At 31.4% G+C, this 17,783-nt stretch overlaps 2 protein-coding genes across 2 annotated transcripts; one reads left to right on the plus strand and one right to left on the minus strand.

The window, feature by feature from the left end:
• Positions 1-5,639: 5,639 nt before the first annotated feature.
• On the plus strand, positions 5,640-7,587 carry LOC145043634 (transcription factor bHLH121-like). The gene is made up of 4 exons (XM_078992347.1): positions 5,640-5,984; positions 6,323-6,444; positions 6,570-6,697; positions 7,048-7,587. The coding sequence occupies exons 1-4, from the start codon at positions 5,908-5,910 to the stop codon at positions 7,519-7,521; spliced, it is 801 nt and encodes a 266-aa protein (XP_078848473.1). The 5' UTR covers positions 5,640-5,907; the 3' UTR covers positions 7,522-7,587.
• Positions 7,588-8,782: 1,195 nt separating this feature from the next.
• LOC145043635 (calcium-dependent protein kinase 28-like) lies at positions 8,783-14,502 on the minus strand. Its single transcript, XM_078992348.1, has 12 exons — positions 13,805-14,502; positions 13,315-13,445; positions 13,105-13,146; positions 12,742-12,853; positions 12,553-12,631; positions 12,071-12,240; positions 11,339-11,465; positions 10,779-10,894; positions 10,426-10,533; positions 10,246-10,308; positions 9,920-10,093; positions 8,783-9,311 (listed from the first exon to the last, which is right to left on the minus strand). Exons 1-12 carry the CDS (start codon positions 14,234-14,236, stop codon positions 9,147-9,149), a joined length of 1,719 nt encoding a protein of 572 aa, XP_078848474.1. The 5' UTR covers positions 14,237-14,502; the 3' UTR covers positions 8,783-9,146.
• Between the last annotated feature and the right edge of the window lie 3,281 nt (positions 14,503-17,783).

The following is a 17,783-nucleotide window of genomic DNA, read 5'->3' on the forward strand; positions in this document are numbered from 1 at the left end:
ATCCTCACTATATCAACAGGGTCTAAGGCACCAAGGCCGGCCCTTTATCGGATTGTAATCCGGGTATTGTTGTTATGTTGCTGTTTTACTATGTTTGCATCCTGGTAGTTAGGATGGTATTCGTTAGAGACCTGGTTAAGGTCGGTATCCTGGTATATAGGATGATGCTATGCTAGTGACCAGTTAGGTCGGTATCCTGCTTAGAGTATGTTGTGTTACGTGATCTGCTAGATCGGTTTGATTGAATATGAATTGTTATATGATTGTATGTTTATGTGCACATGGTTGTTTGACTGGGTTTGGGTTGAGGCGGGACCTGCTTTGTGCTGTAGGCCAACATACCCAGGGTGGACTGGTTGTTCCGAAGGCCCAGCGAGCGGTTCGGATAGGCTGTAGGCCCTACGAGGGTGGACCAGACGTGCTGAGGCTCGGAGAGTGGACCAGGCCGACTGAAGGCCCGGTGCAGGCGGACCAGTCATATTGTAGACTCAGAGAATGGACCAGGTGGATTGAAGGTCCGATGCGGGCGGACCAACCACCCTGCAGACTCGATGTATATGGCTAGTTGTGGAGGGTGGACCAGGTGGACTGTTGGCCGGTGCGGCGGACCAGTCACACAGCAGACCCGATATGCATGGTTGTTCTGTGATTCGTTATGATATAGCATGTTATGTGTACGGTATATGTGGTTGGTATTTTGGGGGTATCTCACTAAGCTTTCGGGCTTACAGTTGTGGTTTAATGTTTTTCAGGTTCTTCAGGAGACCGTGGCAAGGCAAAGGCGTGATCATACCGCTCCTCGTGTTTATGTTTTATGATATGGACCTGGGAATACTCTGATAATAAATGTATTGAAAACCTTTTTGTAATAACTTAATGAATTGGGATGTTTTTGAAAAGTTTAAATTTTGTTGAAATTTTTGGTCGTTACAGCGGAGGTGGGGTGTGTTTTTGATCGATCTCTCTGGAGGTAAATTAAACCCTTAGAGGGTCGTAGGAGATTGATCTCTCCGCCCCTCCTTGCGATTCGATCAATCATCACCAGACCATTTTTCTACTGCCTGTTCGTCTTCTTCGATCTGAGTTAGCGAAAAAAGTCCTTTCCCCTTATTTGTGTTGGAGAGAGACAGAGAGAGAGAGAGAGAGAGAGGTGGGAACCTTTAATATTAAATAATTATATTTTTTTTCTTTTTTTTTTTAAAAAAATAAGTTAAAACTTCATAAATGGTCCTTATGGAAGTGAAATGACAGAATTGTCCTTCACTTAACGGTCAAAAGCTAACGGAGTTAGCGAAAATGACCAAATGTTAAAAGTTTTGAAATCACAGCGACCATCTGTGAGGTTTTTTGAACTTAGAAACTAAACTTGATATTTTCGAAAACCACAGGGACTATTTTTGAAGTTTTGTCTTTTTTTTTTTTTAAGTTGGATCATTTTTGTTGTTTATTTTTTTACATGGTTGGTTGGTCTTTGTTGTCCTTAAAAAGATTATTTTATCATTAATATATTTTTTTAATAATTTTATTTATTACATAATTATTTATATTATTAATTTATTAAAAAATCGACAATAATTTGAAGGTCCCACATCACAATTATCCCTATCTTGATTTCTTTTTCTTTATGTCAAACCCGAAGGATCTCTATCTCTTTATTCTTTTATGTCATCGACAACGGTCTTTTATTACCACCTTCTTGACGTTTGGCGTCACCATTGGAAGAGGGATATCACCAGCAATGTGGTCCTATAGGTATGTAATAGCTAGTTGTTGACAGCTCCGTCTAATGTGTACTCGGGAAAGCATGTTGCAAAAAGAAGACAAAAGCTAGGTTAGAAAGTCCTACTAAGGGATGAACCTTGATATTTCTCTTTGATGCCTAAGCTATATGTTGATTGAATTTATAGGTAAAATTGCTCAAGTTCGAGAGTAAAGTCGCACCTTATCGATACGTCTTCAAAGGCTTTTATAAGCATCTCGATGTTCTTTTCTACAAGGTTCTACCCAGTAGCTTGCATTGCCCGGGTAGAGATAGATATGTGGTTCGTACTGATTGATACTTTGTTGGGATCTTTGTAGTTGTGCGTAATTTCTGGGATATGTCTTTTTGGGAAACTTTGTCCATCATGTATCGATATTGTCTTATGGTTTGATTATTTTGGACAGCTGTGTTTTGTCGCTTACTGATTTGTTGTACCTAGGTAGGTATAGGTTAGATTGGCCGACCCAGGTACACCATTAATGACTCAAATGCCCTCACTCATTAACCTCATTGACTCACCAAACCATTTTTCATTATCCACTGGACCATTGACAACCTCAAATTCCACTTTTCTCACCACCGGCAAGCGCCTCCCCCATCTCCCCATGTCGGACACCATCAACCCTTATATTTTGTTCCAAACTCCAACCACCCCTCTCTTCCATCTAGCATCTAAAAATAAAAAAAATAAAAACAAAAAACTCTTCACCATTTGTAACCTAAAAACTTCGATTATCTCTTCCCCCACACAACGTTTACTACCAACTTCGACAACTACTTCGATTGAAGCTTTAGTCACACTCATGTCTTCTGTTGACGTCTAGTTCCTATTGATTAAGAACATTTTCATGTTTTTTAGTGTTTTAAATCTGTAGGGGATTAAGAATTATATATGACCATCGTAAACAACAAAGATTTCCATCTTATCATTAAATATGTTAAACCATATCATATTTATATATGTTAAATATGTTAAACCATATCATATAAAATAGCTATATATGTTAAATATGTTAAACCATATCATATAAAATAGCATTTAGAAATGATGCGGTGGAAAACATGACATAATGTCATTAAATATGTTAAACCATATCATATAAAAAAAGCATTTGGAAGATGTTACAATTGACCCAAGAAAAAAAAAAATTAAAGTTGCGAGATCCACCAAAACATATTTGGTCACCAACCTTTCTTTTACATAATTTATCATTAAATTAAATGTTATGGAATCTTTTCATTAAAAAACAAAAGTTGAAATGTAATATATGTGATGAATTTTTTAACCGATGTAATTTGTTTTGTAAAAAATGATTTTTTAATAACATTATATTAGTAGTTTTATATCGAACTGTAATTTACCTAAGTAAGTTAAACATGAAAAGGTAAGAAGAAACGTAAAAAAGAAATAAGTTCACGAAGAAAATTGTAGAGTTTTATAATTTAAAAAAAAAAAAAGTTAATTAAAAGTTGTAAAATATTTATAAAAAACTGGTAAGACAAGTTAAAAAATTTTGAAAAAAAAATTTGTAAGAAATATAACAGTGTTTTGAACAAAAGAAAATATTTTCTTAAACTAAAGTCATATAAAAAATGTTAGTAACCAAGAAAAATAATTCGTTACTTTATAATACATTAATCCATTAGAAAATTCAATAAAAACCATTTGGATTGGCTATTATTAGTTAAAACTAGCAAAAAAAAACACAGACTTCGTTTCGGGCTGTTTTTGGTGTTTTTTATAAAAAAATGTAAAAAGTTTCACTGTAAGGACCAAAAGTGTTAAAATGGCTAAAGAATTAAAGGGGTTGAAATTAACAAGTTTTTAAAAAGGAGACCAAAATTATCAATTCCTTAAATGTTACATTTTTAACGGCAAAATAATACACAAAATAGTACTCTAAATTGATTATTTTTTAATTTTTATTTTTTTAAAGTGAACTTCCCTAACGTGGATTTCCAAACCTACATTCGCATACCAACTATATCAATATTCCAATATTAGGAAAATAAGGTTATTTTTATGTCTTAAAATAACTGTAAACGAACTTACGTAGTAGTCAAACGGGTTGAGTACATTTTCAGCCTACATGGCATGTGAACACCGTAGTGAACACCACCCCCTTCAAGTTCTTAGGATCTGATTCGTAAGCAATATAATTAGGTGATGTTGATAGATAGATAGAAGCGGTTGCAGAGGCTGATCGCGGCAGCAGAGAGACGATTCAATCGCTAACGTATTGTTGTGTGTTATCTCCTGTGTGGGCAATAGAAACTCAAAGGAAAAAACACCATGTAGATAGTAGCTCTGGACCTGAACGGACGTGGAGTGGGTTCAAAGCAGTGGAATGAGTAAATAGATCAGAAAAGAATGACGGTGCACAAGGATCCAGAAGGAATGACTGACCCAATACAAATAATATAAAAAGGAATGAAATTACAATTTCAAGAAAAAACCGAGCAATACCATCGATATGTATTGAACTTTATGTAGTTTTATAAAAATGAAAAAAAGAAATTCCAAAATAGTTATATGCAAAATAGATTGACCAATTATGTCAAACACTTTAGTTAAAAAAAAAATGAAAAAAAGAAATTCCAAAATGGTTAATAGGCAAAATAGAAGGATCAATTATGTCAAACCCTTATCAACTTTAGTCTTCCTAAGGAAACCTAAAATAATATATATATATATATATATATATATATATATATATATATATATATATATATATATATATATATATATTAAACACTTATATAAATATAAAATTAATAATAGAAATATAAGATTAATAGTAATAGTAAGGGTGTTTGAGATTATCTTTCAAAACAACTTATTAATTTATTGGTTTTTTGAAAAATAAATAAATAAATGTTTAACAAACTAAAAGTATTTTTTTTTTCAAAAAAGAACTTCAAAATAGATTTTCCATTAGCTTTAAAGGACAAAAATATTTTTTCAAAATAGATTTTTGTTATTTAACTTCTTTATTTTCATTTATTTTTATTTTCTAGTCAAGACATAACTTGGTTATATATATATATATATATATATATATATATATATATATGAAAAAAACTAAAAAAAAAATACGAAAAACATTAAAAAAACGAACAAAATACGAAAAATATTTTAAAAAATGAGAAAAAAAATATAAAACCAAGTTTAGTTTCGAGTAAAAAATAAAAAAATAATAAAAATAAAGAAGTTAAAAAACATAAAACTGAGTTTTAGACATATCGTGCATTTTTTTGCAAATTACAAGGATCAAATTTAAACTTTAAACTGAATTTTAGTACTGATTTTGCAAAAAAGATATAGAGTTAAACATCAAACTTATTAAATGGACTAAAGTGATAATTGTACGTTCTATTTGTGGCCAGAGCGAACAAAAAAAATAATATAACTTTTCTCATTTACGTGTGAAATTTTTTGGTTTTATGGTATTTGTCCAACTTTCAAAATAAGATTTTGAAAAACGTATAAAATTTGGTTTTTTAATCTCCTTTTAGTATTTTTTTTAATATAATATCTTAAAAATAAGATTTTAAACCAAACATTTTTAAACTTGTTAACTTATAGGTTTTTGTCACCATAAAAGCTAATTCATAAATATTTTTCAAAATTTATTTTGCTACCATTATAAATAAAAAAGGTACTTTTAAAGTCTAAAAAATAATCTCAAACACCCCTTAAATCATATAATAAGAAAAACAATGACAAAACATAATTTATTACCAAGTCAAATCATTATCCATTCTTTAAAAAACTACTTGAAGCAATCTTAAAATGCACCTTATATTATAGTTATTGTTTATTATTGTTTATGATAAGAATTTAAGAAAAGTATATAAAGAAGAAAAGGAAGCACCAACGGCAATGGAATCATATATCATATGATGGAGGGAATCATGGAGGGTACATTGTACATGTCGATTTCTTGATAACAATAATGCCTCTTATTTGCCTTATTGCCTAATGACACACTTCCCTCTAACATTCGTCTTCATCGTCTCTATGCCCATTGCAACTCAACCCAGTTTTTCAATCAAATCCCCCAAAATCAATCATAAAAGAACCAAACCCTAACATCAACTACTTTCTCATACTCCTCAACTTTGCTCGTTAAGTGCCTAAATCAATGGATCAATGGAACGCGAAGCTCGAATTGCATCAACAACAATATCAACATATTTCTAACTCCCATTCCGAACAGAGGTTTGTTCGATTTTGTTTTTATTTCCCTTTTCGTACCCACTTCACTAATTTCGGAATGAATTTGAAATTTCTGTCCGCTGATGTGGTTAGTAATAGTATAATGATTCAATACTCCCTTTTGCTTCCTGGTAATATCTACATTTCTGACGCTTGATCTCTACATAATGTTATGCTTCCAAATATGTGACTAAAATTCCCGATTCACGTTCGAATTTGATGCGATGGTGAATCCGAAACATGTTAAATCTCTTTTGCCTTCCTCTATTAATGTACAATGCATATTCATAGAAGTATGTTTTGCATCTGCCATTGTCTAACATGTTTTGGATTCCATTCAGGGAGACAGCTGAAGTGGAAGTGAAAGATACAAGTGATGCTAGAAAAGTTCAGAAAGCTGATCGCGAAAAATTAAGGAGGGATAAACTGAATGAACAATTCATTGAGTTGGGACATCTACTCGGTAATAACATAACATAACAAATCTTTAAATCTATTAAGTTGTTCTTTCTCCATTAAGTCATTTCAAATCATGACTGATATAGTTTGTTGAAATTCTCATTTATTAATCATTAATCCAATATGCAGATCCAGACAGACCTAAAAATGACAAATCCAGTATTATCATTGACACCATACAAATCCTTAAGGATTTGACAACTGAAGTCAACAGACTAAAAGCTGAATGCTCTGCATTATCTGAAGAATCATGTGAGGTAACACATGTTGTACTGTGTTTTTGTCAGCCCAGTCCAATCATATTCAACCTTTTCTGTCTTGTCATGTCATGTTTTGTCTTATTTATGTCGTATTGACATCGGTCTCAGCTCCAGTCCAATTATATACAACCTTTTCTGTCATGTCTTGTCATGTTTTTGTCTTATTCACATCAGTCTCAGCCTAGTCCAGTCATATACAACCTTTTCTCAGTTTCTGTCATGTCATGTCATGTCTTGTCCTGTTTTTGTTTTATTCACATCAATCTCAGCTCCGGTCTAATCATGTCCAACAGTACAACCTGTTCTGTCATGTCATATCATGTCTGGTCTAATTTTTTTTAGAACAGTTGACACAGGAAAAAAACGAAGTGAGAGAGGAGAAATCATCGCTAAAATCCGATATAGAAAATCTCAACACACAGTATCAACAAAGGGTTGGAGTTATGTATCCATGGGGAGGTATTGATCCTTCTTCAGTTGTTATGCCACCACCATTTTCATATCCGGTTGCGTTACCTGTCTCTGGGGGCCCACTTCCAATCCACCCGTTCACTTTTTATGCTAATCATAATCCACCTGGCGCTTCCATCATGCCATATCCAAATTTAAATGCAAATCCAACTAATTACAATATTAACAATCAAACGCTTCCTGTATATGTGTCAAGATCAAGCAAACAAGAATGTGGGAGTAAGTCTTCGAAACAATTTAAGGGTAGTAATAGTAATGATGAGAAAGGGGATAATTCTAGTGATGTGGTGACAGATTTAGAGCTTAAAACCCCGGGGTCAAAGTTGTTTTTGCCTTTTGGGAATAGTTAAATGCAAGAAAAAACAACTACTTTTGTTTATTTTTGTGTATTATAGTATCCTACTTTATTGCTTTAATTGGGTAGATTTTTCAAAATAAAATGTTGTAATAAGAAAAAAATTAAAAGTACAATGCAATAATTGGGTAGGTTATTCGAAGTACAATGGTGTATAAAAGGAATTAAAAGTAGGAGGCTTTAATGAACATATAAAATTAAATACATTATTATTATTGTTTTTACATGTAGCCCTAATGAAAAAGAAAGAATTATATGTTCACAATACAAGAAATGGAAATTTACTTGTATTGGTAAACAGTTTCAAAGTATAGTGTCTTAATAAAAAAAACTAAAAGTACAAATTTGATTTGTGGGTAAGGAGAAAAAAAAAAGGCAAACAACTAAGAGGAGAGATGGGGTTTAGTAGATACACTTCTTCTCAAGGCTTTCAAGATAGCTTTTCAAATAATGGGGAGTCTAATGACTTATAGACTTAATGGGGTTATGACTTAATCTCATAAGCTGTATACGAATGACTTATGAATGTTTTCTTTTTTGCTTTTACTTAATACAGAAAAAACAACGCAATTGTGAAACTCAATGAAATGAGATTTTCTCTATTAAGTCATAACTAGTTATAAATTTTCTTTTACATTTTCAAAAGTTAATCATCATTTTCTTAAATATTATTTTTAAACATGATGTATCCAAACAACACTTAATAGACTAACTTAATGAGGAAAAATGTTTGAAATCCACATCAAACTTTTCAAAAGCCCTTTACTAAATTTGGTGTTTTACACTATTCATTTGCATCAATGAAATATTAAATGGAATGTTTGTTACTTCTAAATTTATTAATAAATTAATATGAGATCTATAAACGTCAAATTAAATTCTTTATTTTGATGATTTCCACAAAAGCATTACTCAATCACTATTTCCTATCAATCACTATTTTGGTGTTGATGAATAGTAAAATACCAAATTTGGTGTTTTACATTTTTACTATTCATTTGCATCAATTATATATTAAATGGAATGTTTGTTACTTCAAATTTATAATAAATTGATGTGAGATCAATTTATAAACGTCAAATTAAATTCTTTATTTTGATGATTTCCACAAAAGCATTACTCAAAAATCCAATCTATGTACAAACCAAAACTCAAAATTCCCATTGAAACTCTACACTTAAACTCTCAACACATATCTACAAGCATAAAAAACCATTACCACTCATGTATGATCAAACATGGCCACACTATGCAAATAACACAAAATAAAACACCATGATATACTAACGCTTATAAAGAAAAATATTCACTTACACCACATAGGGCCTCTACTAAACGCACCTAACACAACATACAAAAGACACTATAAACACATAGATGAACAACTTAACACTACCATCAACTACATCCTTGCATACATAATCCTCATACAACCTTCACGCGATGCCCTTCATATACATTCTTCAAATGGGTAACAAAAGAGCAAAGGTCTATGAAAACGGTAACTTTGAGAGTAGGCTAATTTAGTAATTTTCTTCACTCGATAAGAAAATTAAAATATTAATTCACACGTGAAATATTATATATATATATATATTTATTTTTTTGTTGTTTGAAAATCTAGATTTTACGCAAGCCTCTATGTGGGGCCGGGCTTGGGATATTATTTGAACTCAAACTTGCGGTTCTTAAAAGTCTACGAAACTCTGACAAGCTAATTTTCCCATCTTTATCGATATCTGCTTCCTCTAGAATTGGATCTATTGAGCCTCGTAATCCTGTATACTGTAATAAATATAAATAAACACGTGGCATAAGTAGACAGAATACCAACATTTTTGTTTTATTATAATTTATAGCATCATAGTTCTATTTTCTTCCCATCACAACAATAATAATAATAATAATAATTATAGCAAAAATAACACTCGGCTTTTTATTTTTTTTATTTTTTTTGCCTGAAAAAGACCTTGTATTTTTTCCGAAAAAGTCTTTAACTTTGTATTTTTGTTTTTTCAAAAATAACCCTCGGGATTCTAACTGCTTCCGAATAAACCCTGACTTTTTTAGTTTTTCTCGAAAAAACCCTCACATTTAGTCTTTTTTTTTGGAAAAAAATGAGAAAGGGCCGGATCGGAAAAAATGAAAAAAATACAAGGTCTTTTTCAGGTAAAAAAAATAATAAATTTGAGGTTTAACTCATATGTTTATGTAGATATTTTAAAGTATAATATTCTAATTAGATTTTTTTACTGAAAACACAGTGTTGTAGTTATGTTGAGCCTTTAAAGTATAACAAGAGAATTTTTATGAGAAAATGGGTTTTCTAAGTGCAATAAAGAACAGTTGTGATGTGTGTAAATGTAAAACATGAAAAATAAAAAATGGCATACCATTTTGAGTTCTTCTGGAGTTATGTACCCATCTTTATCCACATCAAACTTTTCAAAAGCTGCTTGTGATAATTGTTGCCATTTTTCAGAGTTATGTTCCTCCAATTGATGAACATGGAGAGTGGCTGCTACAAACTCTGTGAAATCCACAAGCCCATCTGTGTTGCTATCAATCTGCAACACAAAAACAAAAAAACATTAATATGTTTTTTTTTTAAAAAACATATTAATAGAGAAAGTCGGAGAACTTTCTCTGAGAATGCCAGTCTAATGGAACCAGGTCTAGATTGGCATTCTCATTTAGTTGCCGGTACAAAAATACGTACGGCTTCTAGAATCTCCAAAACACGTGATTCTTTCATCTTCCATGGGAGGTCTTTCGCAAGGGCCTATAACCAAAAATTTTAAAATCAAATTCAATAAAATAATATTATAAAATAAAAAATGTGATTATTAATTATTCGCTCCTTTAACAATTGACCAAAAAACTTGAAAAGTCAACCCACTTGTCTCATTTCCTCAAGACTAATCGCACCACTTTTGTCTATATCGATTGCATGGAATTGATCTTTGAGATCCGATAGCTCCTCTTCATCAAGAGTGCTAGCCAATGCCTGTGTCACACAATCTTACACTTTTTACAATAATGCTAAATGCATGAAATAGCAACATACTTTCATTTCATTCTATTACAACATTGTATTTTAAAAAATATAACTAATTATACGATTTTACTTTCAACTTTTTTCTTATTAGATCATTTATACTTTCAAAAATCAATCCAATTACAACATTGAAAATTGCTTTCAAATTTCCAATAAAGGAAAAGGAAAAACAAAAAAACAAAATATATTTTTACCCGTAATGCAAATTGTTTTAGGCGACTGTATCTCACGAATTGACGCATGTTTGATAGAACCGAAATGTCAAGAGGAATCCCTGAAGCATTTCCACCTTCTCGAACCCATGGGTGAGCTATAAAAGTAAAAAAAAAACAAATTATAAAATATTGTCTTAAAATACTGTAAAACCCCAAGCCCAAAGTTATAAATACACCATCCCAATAACCTTTGGGCTAGTGTACTGTGTAACACCCCAAGCACAAATTTATATAAACTAGCCCAATACCCCTCTGGGCTAGTGTACTGTGTAACACCCCAAGCCCAAAAGTTATAAATACACTAGCCCAATAACCTTTGGGCTAGTGTACTGTGTAACACCCTAAGCCCAAAATTATATACACTAGCCCAATACCTTTGGGATAGTGTACTGTGTAACACCCCAAGTCCAAAGTTACAAATACACTAGCCCAATAATCTTTGGACTAGTGTGTAACTTTGGGGTATGAGGGCTTGGGGTGTTACAAAAATGATAGTGACAATAACAAAAAAGAAGTAAAAAGAAGAAGAAGAAACATACACAGTGCTTGAGCAGCTGTTAGTCTTGCACGAGGGTCTTTAACAAGCAACTTTTTTACAAAATCTCTTGCACTTGTGCTTATGGTGGGCCATGGTTTTCGCCGAAAATCGGGTTTGTTTCTTAATACCTATCAATTCAAATTGAAATTATAAAATTATGAATCATCAAGGGGTTGTTTCTTTTTGACTTAATGGGCTTAATGGGTTAAGCACTAACTCTATACAACTATATATGGTTGATTCTTTTTTACTTAATGTGTTAAGCTAAAAAAATGAATTAAGATACTAGCCCTCTTCCTATTTTCCTTTTTTTTTCCTCTCAACTTCTCTCACATTAAAATTGACAAAATATTATGATAAATGTTTGTAGGAATGTAAGGGTAAAATGGTCGATTTGTGACTTTTGTCTCATTCAATCTAGAAAAGAAATAAAACTTATGTATATAGCACTTAATTGGGAAAAAAATAATCTCGTAAATGAGTAAAGATCCTTCTTTTTTCCATCTAGATAATTGATGTGACTTTTCATAAGATTAGGACTCAATGGGAAAAGCCTCATTTCCATGACTTTCTCTATTAACATGTTCTTAGTGCATTAAGTGAAAAAGAAATACCCATATATAGCTTACTAGATTAAGTCATGTCTCCATTAAGTAAGAAAGAAACAAACACCTCAAGTTACAAAAAGAAATGATCTTTTTTCATATACCAATGTAATGTTTCAAGTAAATACCTCTTTAAAAATGCCATCTTCTGTTTTATCCCAAAAGGGTCTACGCCCACAAAGTAGAATGTACGTAATTACCCCTATACTCCATACATCAGATTCAGGTCCTGATTTTCGCTTCAATACTTCAGGAGCAACATAATAAGCACTACCAACAATATCTGTAAACTTCTTTCCTGCATTAATTAATAATTCATGTAAACATGAGACAAAATAGCATTAGAAATTTAGAATCACAACAAAAGAATTCAAATATAGTTTCACTTAATGCACTAAGAACACAATGGAAAGAACTAAATCAATGTCATCTGTTGATAAAAGGGTAAATAGGTAACTTTAATTTCAATTCATCAGTCATCACAATCTTCATGTGATACCCTCAACCAATAACTTTTATTCGATATTATCAGAAGCATTCAAGATATTTAAAAAATAATCAAAAGACATAGATAGGAAGCATAAGGGCAAAATTGTAATATTGAACATACCTGGCCTTATGAAGTCTGACAACCCGAAATCTGTAGCCTTAAGGTGTGAATCCTCTTTGGGAGACTTAAAAAGAAAATTCTACAAATAAACAACAAAAAAAAAAGAGATGAGATTCATATCATCCTATGAACATCTTCTAATGAAATTTGAAAATATAAAAATGTTAACTTTTTAAATTCCTTAAATACCTCTGGTTTCATGTCACGATGCACTAATCCATGTAAATGGCATTGTGCTGCAACTTTAAGCATTTGCCTTACAACTATTGCAGCATCTTTCTCTGTGTATCGACTATCTTTCCTGAAGAAAACCAAATAAAGATTCATTAAACCGGTGTGCTTTGACTTTTGAGGTCAAACCGAATATTGTTTGAGTATGAAATTGATATGAATGTTGGATAACAATTAACAAGATTGCATTTTTCTAGATAAAGTGATAAACAACTATGAGATGAGAAAAAGTTTGTGGAAAATTTGTTTCGAAATGTATGTGAAATCTGTATATGAAAAGCAATAGGTTTGACCTAAAAAGTCAAAGATGAGAGTTCTTACTTTGATAAAATTCGATCTAGCAACTCACCACCCTCACATAACCTGAAAATGGAAAGTTAAAAAGAATTTAGATTTCAAGAATTGGAATTTAAACTCCCACACTGCAGTTTGACTTGAATTCTTACTTTTGACCATATTCAAAAGAACATTACCACTAATGAGATTTTAAGGTTGAAAATTGAAGTAGTGAAGTGGGATTTTAGAACTTACTCCATAGCTATATACACATAGGAATCATCTTCAAAAGCATTGTAAAATTGAACCACATTTTCATGACCACTTAAAGCTTGTAATATTCTGACTTCTCTCTTCACATCTTCAACAGCAATCGGAAGAATCATCTATCACAAAATGCAAAAGAATAAACGTTTTAAGAACACTAAGTTCAGACTCATATTTAATCTAACTAAAGTTAGCTGAAACCATTTTTAGAACGATTCGTATAATATTGTTAATGTTAAGAGTTTAATCCAAAAAATCATTTAAACCTCTAGTGGAATTAGTCATATGATTCTTGAATCTAAACCCTAGATGTGTATGATCAACAGCTTACATTTGATTATACATGGAATCAACAAACAGTCAAACACAAATTAGATATAGTCGATGTAAACAAAATCAAAGCCACCTCCAAAACGGAGAAGTCAAAAAAGGAAGACATCGATTTTAGAAATTGGGTTATGAAACTGACAAAAAATACCTTATTTTTGTCGATTTTCTTGACAGCAACTCGATCTCCATTAGCTTTATCGGTAGCAACATATGTATACCCAAATTGACCATGACCCAACAATTTTCCAATCGAATACCTTTGATCAAAATCCTTAAGGTAACCAAAATCTGTTCGTTTTCCACAAGAGATCACCCCATTCTGACGCCTTGAAGTAGCCTTGTTCTTCATTTTGTTTTTATTATTGCTCCCTTGTTGCTGATTTCTACTGTTCTCTTTCGTTTTATGTGGATTCCAATTAGACCCACCTCCATCATGCCTGTTGGCGGCTGTTGTGGCTGTCCGCCGATGGGGATGCTGGTTTACGACGGCGTTAGATGTGGTAGTGGTAGTGGTGGCTGTGGTGGATGGAGCGTTGCTGTTGGAACCACTGATTTTGCTGCTTGAAAAACAGCTACCCATATCTTGAATGATCTAGATGAAATCAACAACTCTGAATCTTCGACAAGGGTTTTGTGGGAATTGAAATCAATTTCATCCCGTATGTATGAGATCAGGAAACAATGAGTTTGTTGCTGAATACATAAGATAACAGAGAAGATATAGTGAGAAACAGAGACGAAATCAAGAAACGGAAATAATGGAAAAGGAATTAAATAAGGAATGAGGAAAGTTTTAAGCAGATAGGTGGAAAGAGGGGAGAAGGGGAGATAGTGGGGTGTGGTCAAAATAGTCCTTTTATTATTTTTGGTGTCGAACAAAGATATGTGTGTGTGTTCACAGGTTTTCCTCATGTTTTGTTCATAGTGAGAGGGTAAGATTCTTGACTTTACAGATAACACCCCCAAAGAGTTTGGAAAGTAGGGATATATGTTATATGTATAGAATATAGATCCACATAGGTGTTATATGTATAGAATATAGATCCACATAGGTTGCTACTCTTTTACCCTTTTGTAGATCACAATATTTTCTTGAAGTATCTTGCAAAAAACAAAACAATGGTAAGTATATGCATGCATGTATCATGAATGCTTATGATAATGACATATACCTATATTGTCTTAAGGATAGGCATATGATCCTACAACGTATACACAATTAAAGGCACATAATTATATTTCTATCATCCAAACACTTCACATAAATCGGGATGTAACTTAGTCGAGACAACCGATAAAATGAAACTCGAAAAATACTAGAAATGAGATACTCAAGACTGGCTCGTAGTCAAGACAATTGGTGAAATGAGATATACTCGAGACCGGATTGAAAACACTAGAAATCGACTCGGTTCAAATCGAGTCGAGCTCGAGCTCAAGTTACTAGAGTACGTAGTCGAGCTGAGCTTGAGAATTTGAATACTCTGCTCGTGAAACTCACAAGCTTAATCAAGCATTGTATATTTCGAACTTTACCTTATATATATATATATATATATATATATATATATATATATATATATATATATATTACATATTATAGAGCTTAGTCACATCGAATTCATGAACTTAATTACATTTCTATTATAATTTTGTGTAATTTTATTTTTCCAATAGCTAATCGAGTCGAGCTTGAAAGTTTTGATTACTTTATCAAACTCGAGCTTGAGCATGAAATTAAGGCTCGAGTTGAGATTGAGCCAATTTCGAGCTCGGGTTTTTTAGTCGAGTCAAGTTTCGAGTTTGGCAGTGTTCGAGTCGAGCACACTTACATCCTAATAAACTTGTCCAAAGCATGCAAGGTGTCAAAACATGGAATACTATCAATATTTCAAAGTATCATTGTTTTAAATAGGGATCACATTTGTGAACTTTTGCATTTTAGCCATTTGCAATGATCTTAAGAAGTAATATATTTAGGTTTTTTGGGCACTAAATTGTAGAACGTGTTTATAAGTATTCATTGTCACTATAAACTAGATTATGACCCGTGTTAAATGTGGAAAACATAAATTAAATACATACCACATTAATAGGTAGCATTGTCTTAGGTGAAATTTTAATAAAAAAAAATATTAGTTATATTCATTTTTAGAGTTTTTGAACCAAACTTATTAAATAAAAATATTTAATATTTATATTAGAGTAATTTGGTTATTTAATACAATATTTTTTAACATAAATGATCCACGTGATCTTTGTTTTATCACAACATGATACAACTCTTTGATTAAAACATGTTGCGTAGTAGCGTTATCAATTGACTTTTTTCGGTGTACCAACTTCTATGGAGGCTCATATGGTTATTCTCATATTATCCCTGTAAAACCAAAAACAACAATAAGTTGTTATATGTACCAGCAACGTTAAATTCCACAAAGAAATTTGATAAACATTACAATTAAAGTGCATTGTCATAACTATAAACATCAAATTCAGACATTCTAATTTGGTCAATTTCTAAAGTGTTTTTTCTTTATAAGAATTAAAATATGATTTTTTTAGGCTACACCCAATCACATATACATATCTTTCGATCGAAGAAATTATTACGAAAAAAAAACATGTTATGAACAAAAATATAATATTAGTTTCATAATTTGTCAAAAGTTAACACTAATAAATAATAATGAATTTTCACAAATCTTGCATTTTGGTCATTGAATCCAACTTAGAAATGAAATTTAGTTTAGATGATTAATTCAAGAAGTGCATTCATGATTTTTTGTTGTTGATTTTAGGGAAATGCTAAGACCTACTGAGATATAAGGGAACAGTCTATGAGGTTATGATTGGTTTCTGGAGGGCAATACAAATTCAAAATCATTAGCACATCTTTCCTCCCTGCTTCAATTTTTAAATTTAGATAAAACTTGTTAAAATGAAATTGCAAAAAAAAAAAAAAAAAAAGATATGTAATCTAGCAATCAAATACCATATTTCCATAGAAATAAATATCATAAATCTACAATTTATACTTTATATGATATTCGTTAATTATATCTTACATTTTCATCTTTAATGGTCACTAACACCTCTTTCTATCTTATTTTTGTGACATGCATCTATATCGAAAATAAGATAAAGAACTATAGAGAACGAATGTTGATAGAGTGATCTTTCATTGAAAACACCACAGAAATTTTCACAGAGCCGCTAGGAATCTTTTATAGACCGCTAGAAGGTCTCTATAATGACAATTGTGTGACATCTATTTAAAGTAACAGTTTTGATTAATGTAAGTGAAAAATCATTTAGAATGCTTACCGGTTGTGATTGTTTCCACTTGGATGTGAACATTAACATTCTTGTAGAGAAGCGGAACTTCAAATGAATCCTACATAGCCAAATCAACAAACATGACAACACAAAAAGAAACCCAAATTGACATATAACTAAATTTCCAACAAATTTCAAAATTTTAAGGTTTCACTGAATAATTTTTTCAATTTATCAAAATTGTATTTTATTACAACCCTATATGAGTAATCAATAATCTAAAAAAGTGAAAGAATAATTATTCATTTAAAGCCAGTAAAAAATACAATATTGTGAAATTGCTTATAATTTATATGTTTGTTTATTGTCCTGGAGGTACCACTTGTACATGTACTATTATTTGATTAATTAGTGCATAAATTACATTATAGAATATGAAATTCAACAATTATTTAAATTCATTTACACTTGATTTAACAATAAAAAATAAACAAATTTATAAGGGTAAATGGCACAAAAAAACACTCTTTTTACACAGAAATTCGATTTTGACACCGTGTTTTTTTCTGTATCAATTTTGACACTGTGTTTTCCAATTTGTTACAATTCTGACCGGTTAACCAAGTTACATGCTGACGTGACATGATGAAGTGCCAGTTTTGATGACGTGACATGCTGACATGATACGCTGATGTGTCAAAATTGATTTTTTTTCCACAAAAAACACTAAGTTTTCATCTTTTTTCGATTTTGACACTAAGTTTAATTTTTTATTTCAATTTTGACACTATGTTTTTTTGTTCCAATTGAACATCATTCATCAAATTTTGTTCAATTTTGTCTATTTT

Source organism: Lactuca saligna, chromosome 4, assembly GCF_052625555.1.
Source record: "Lactuca saligna cultivar CGN05327 chromosome 4, ASM5262555v1, whole genome shotgun sequence".
Classification (NCBI taxonomy): domain Eukaryota; kingdom Viridiplantae; phylum Streptophyta; class Magnoliopsida; order Asterales; family Asteraceae; genus Lactuca; species Lactuca saligna.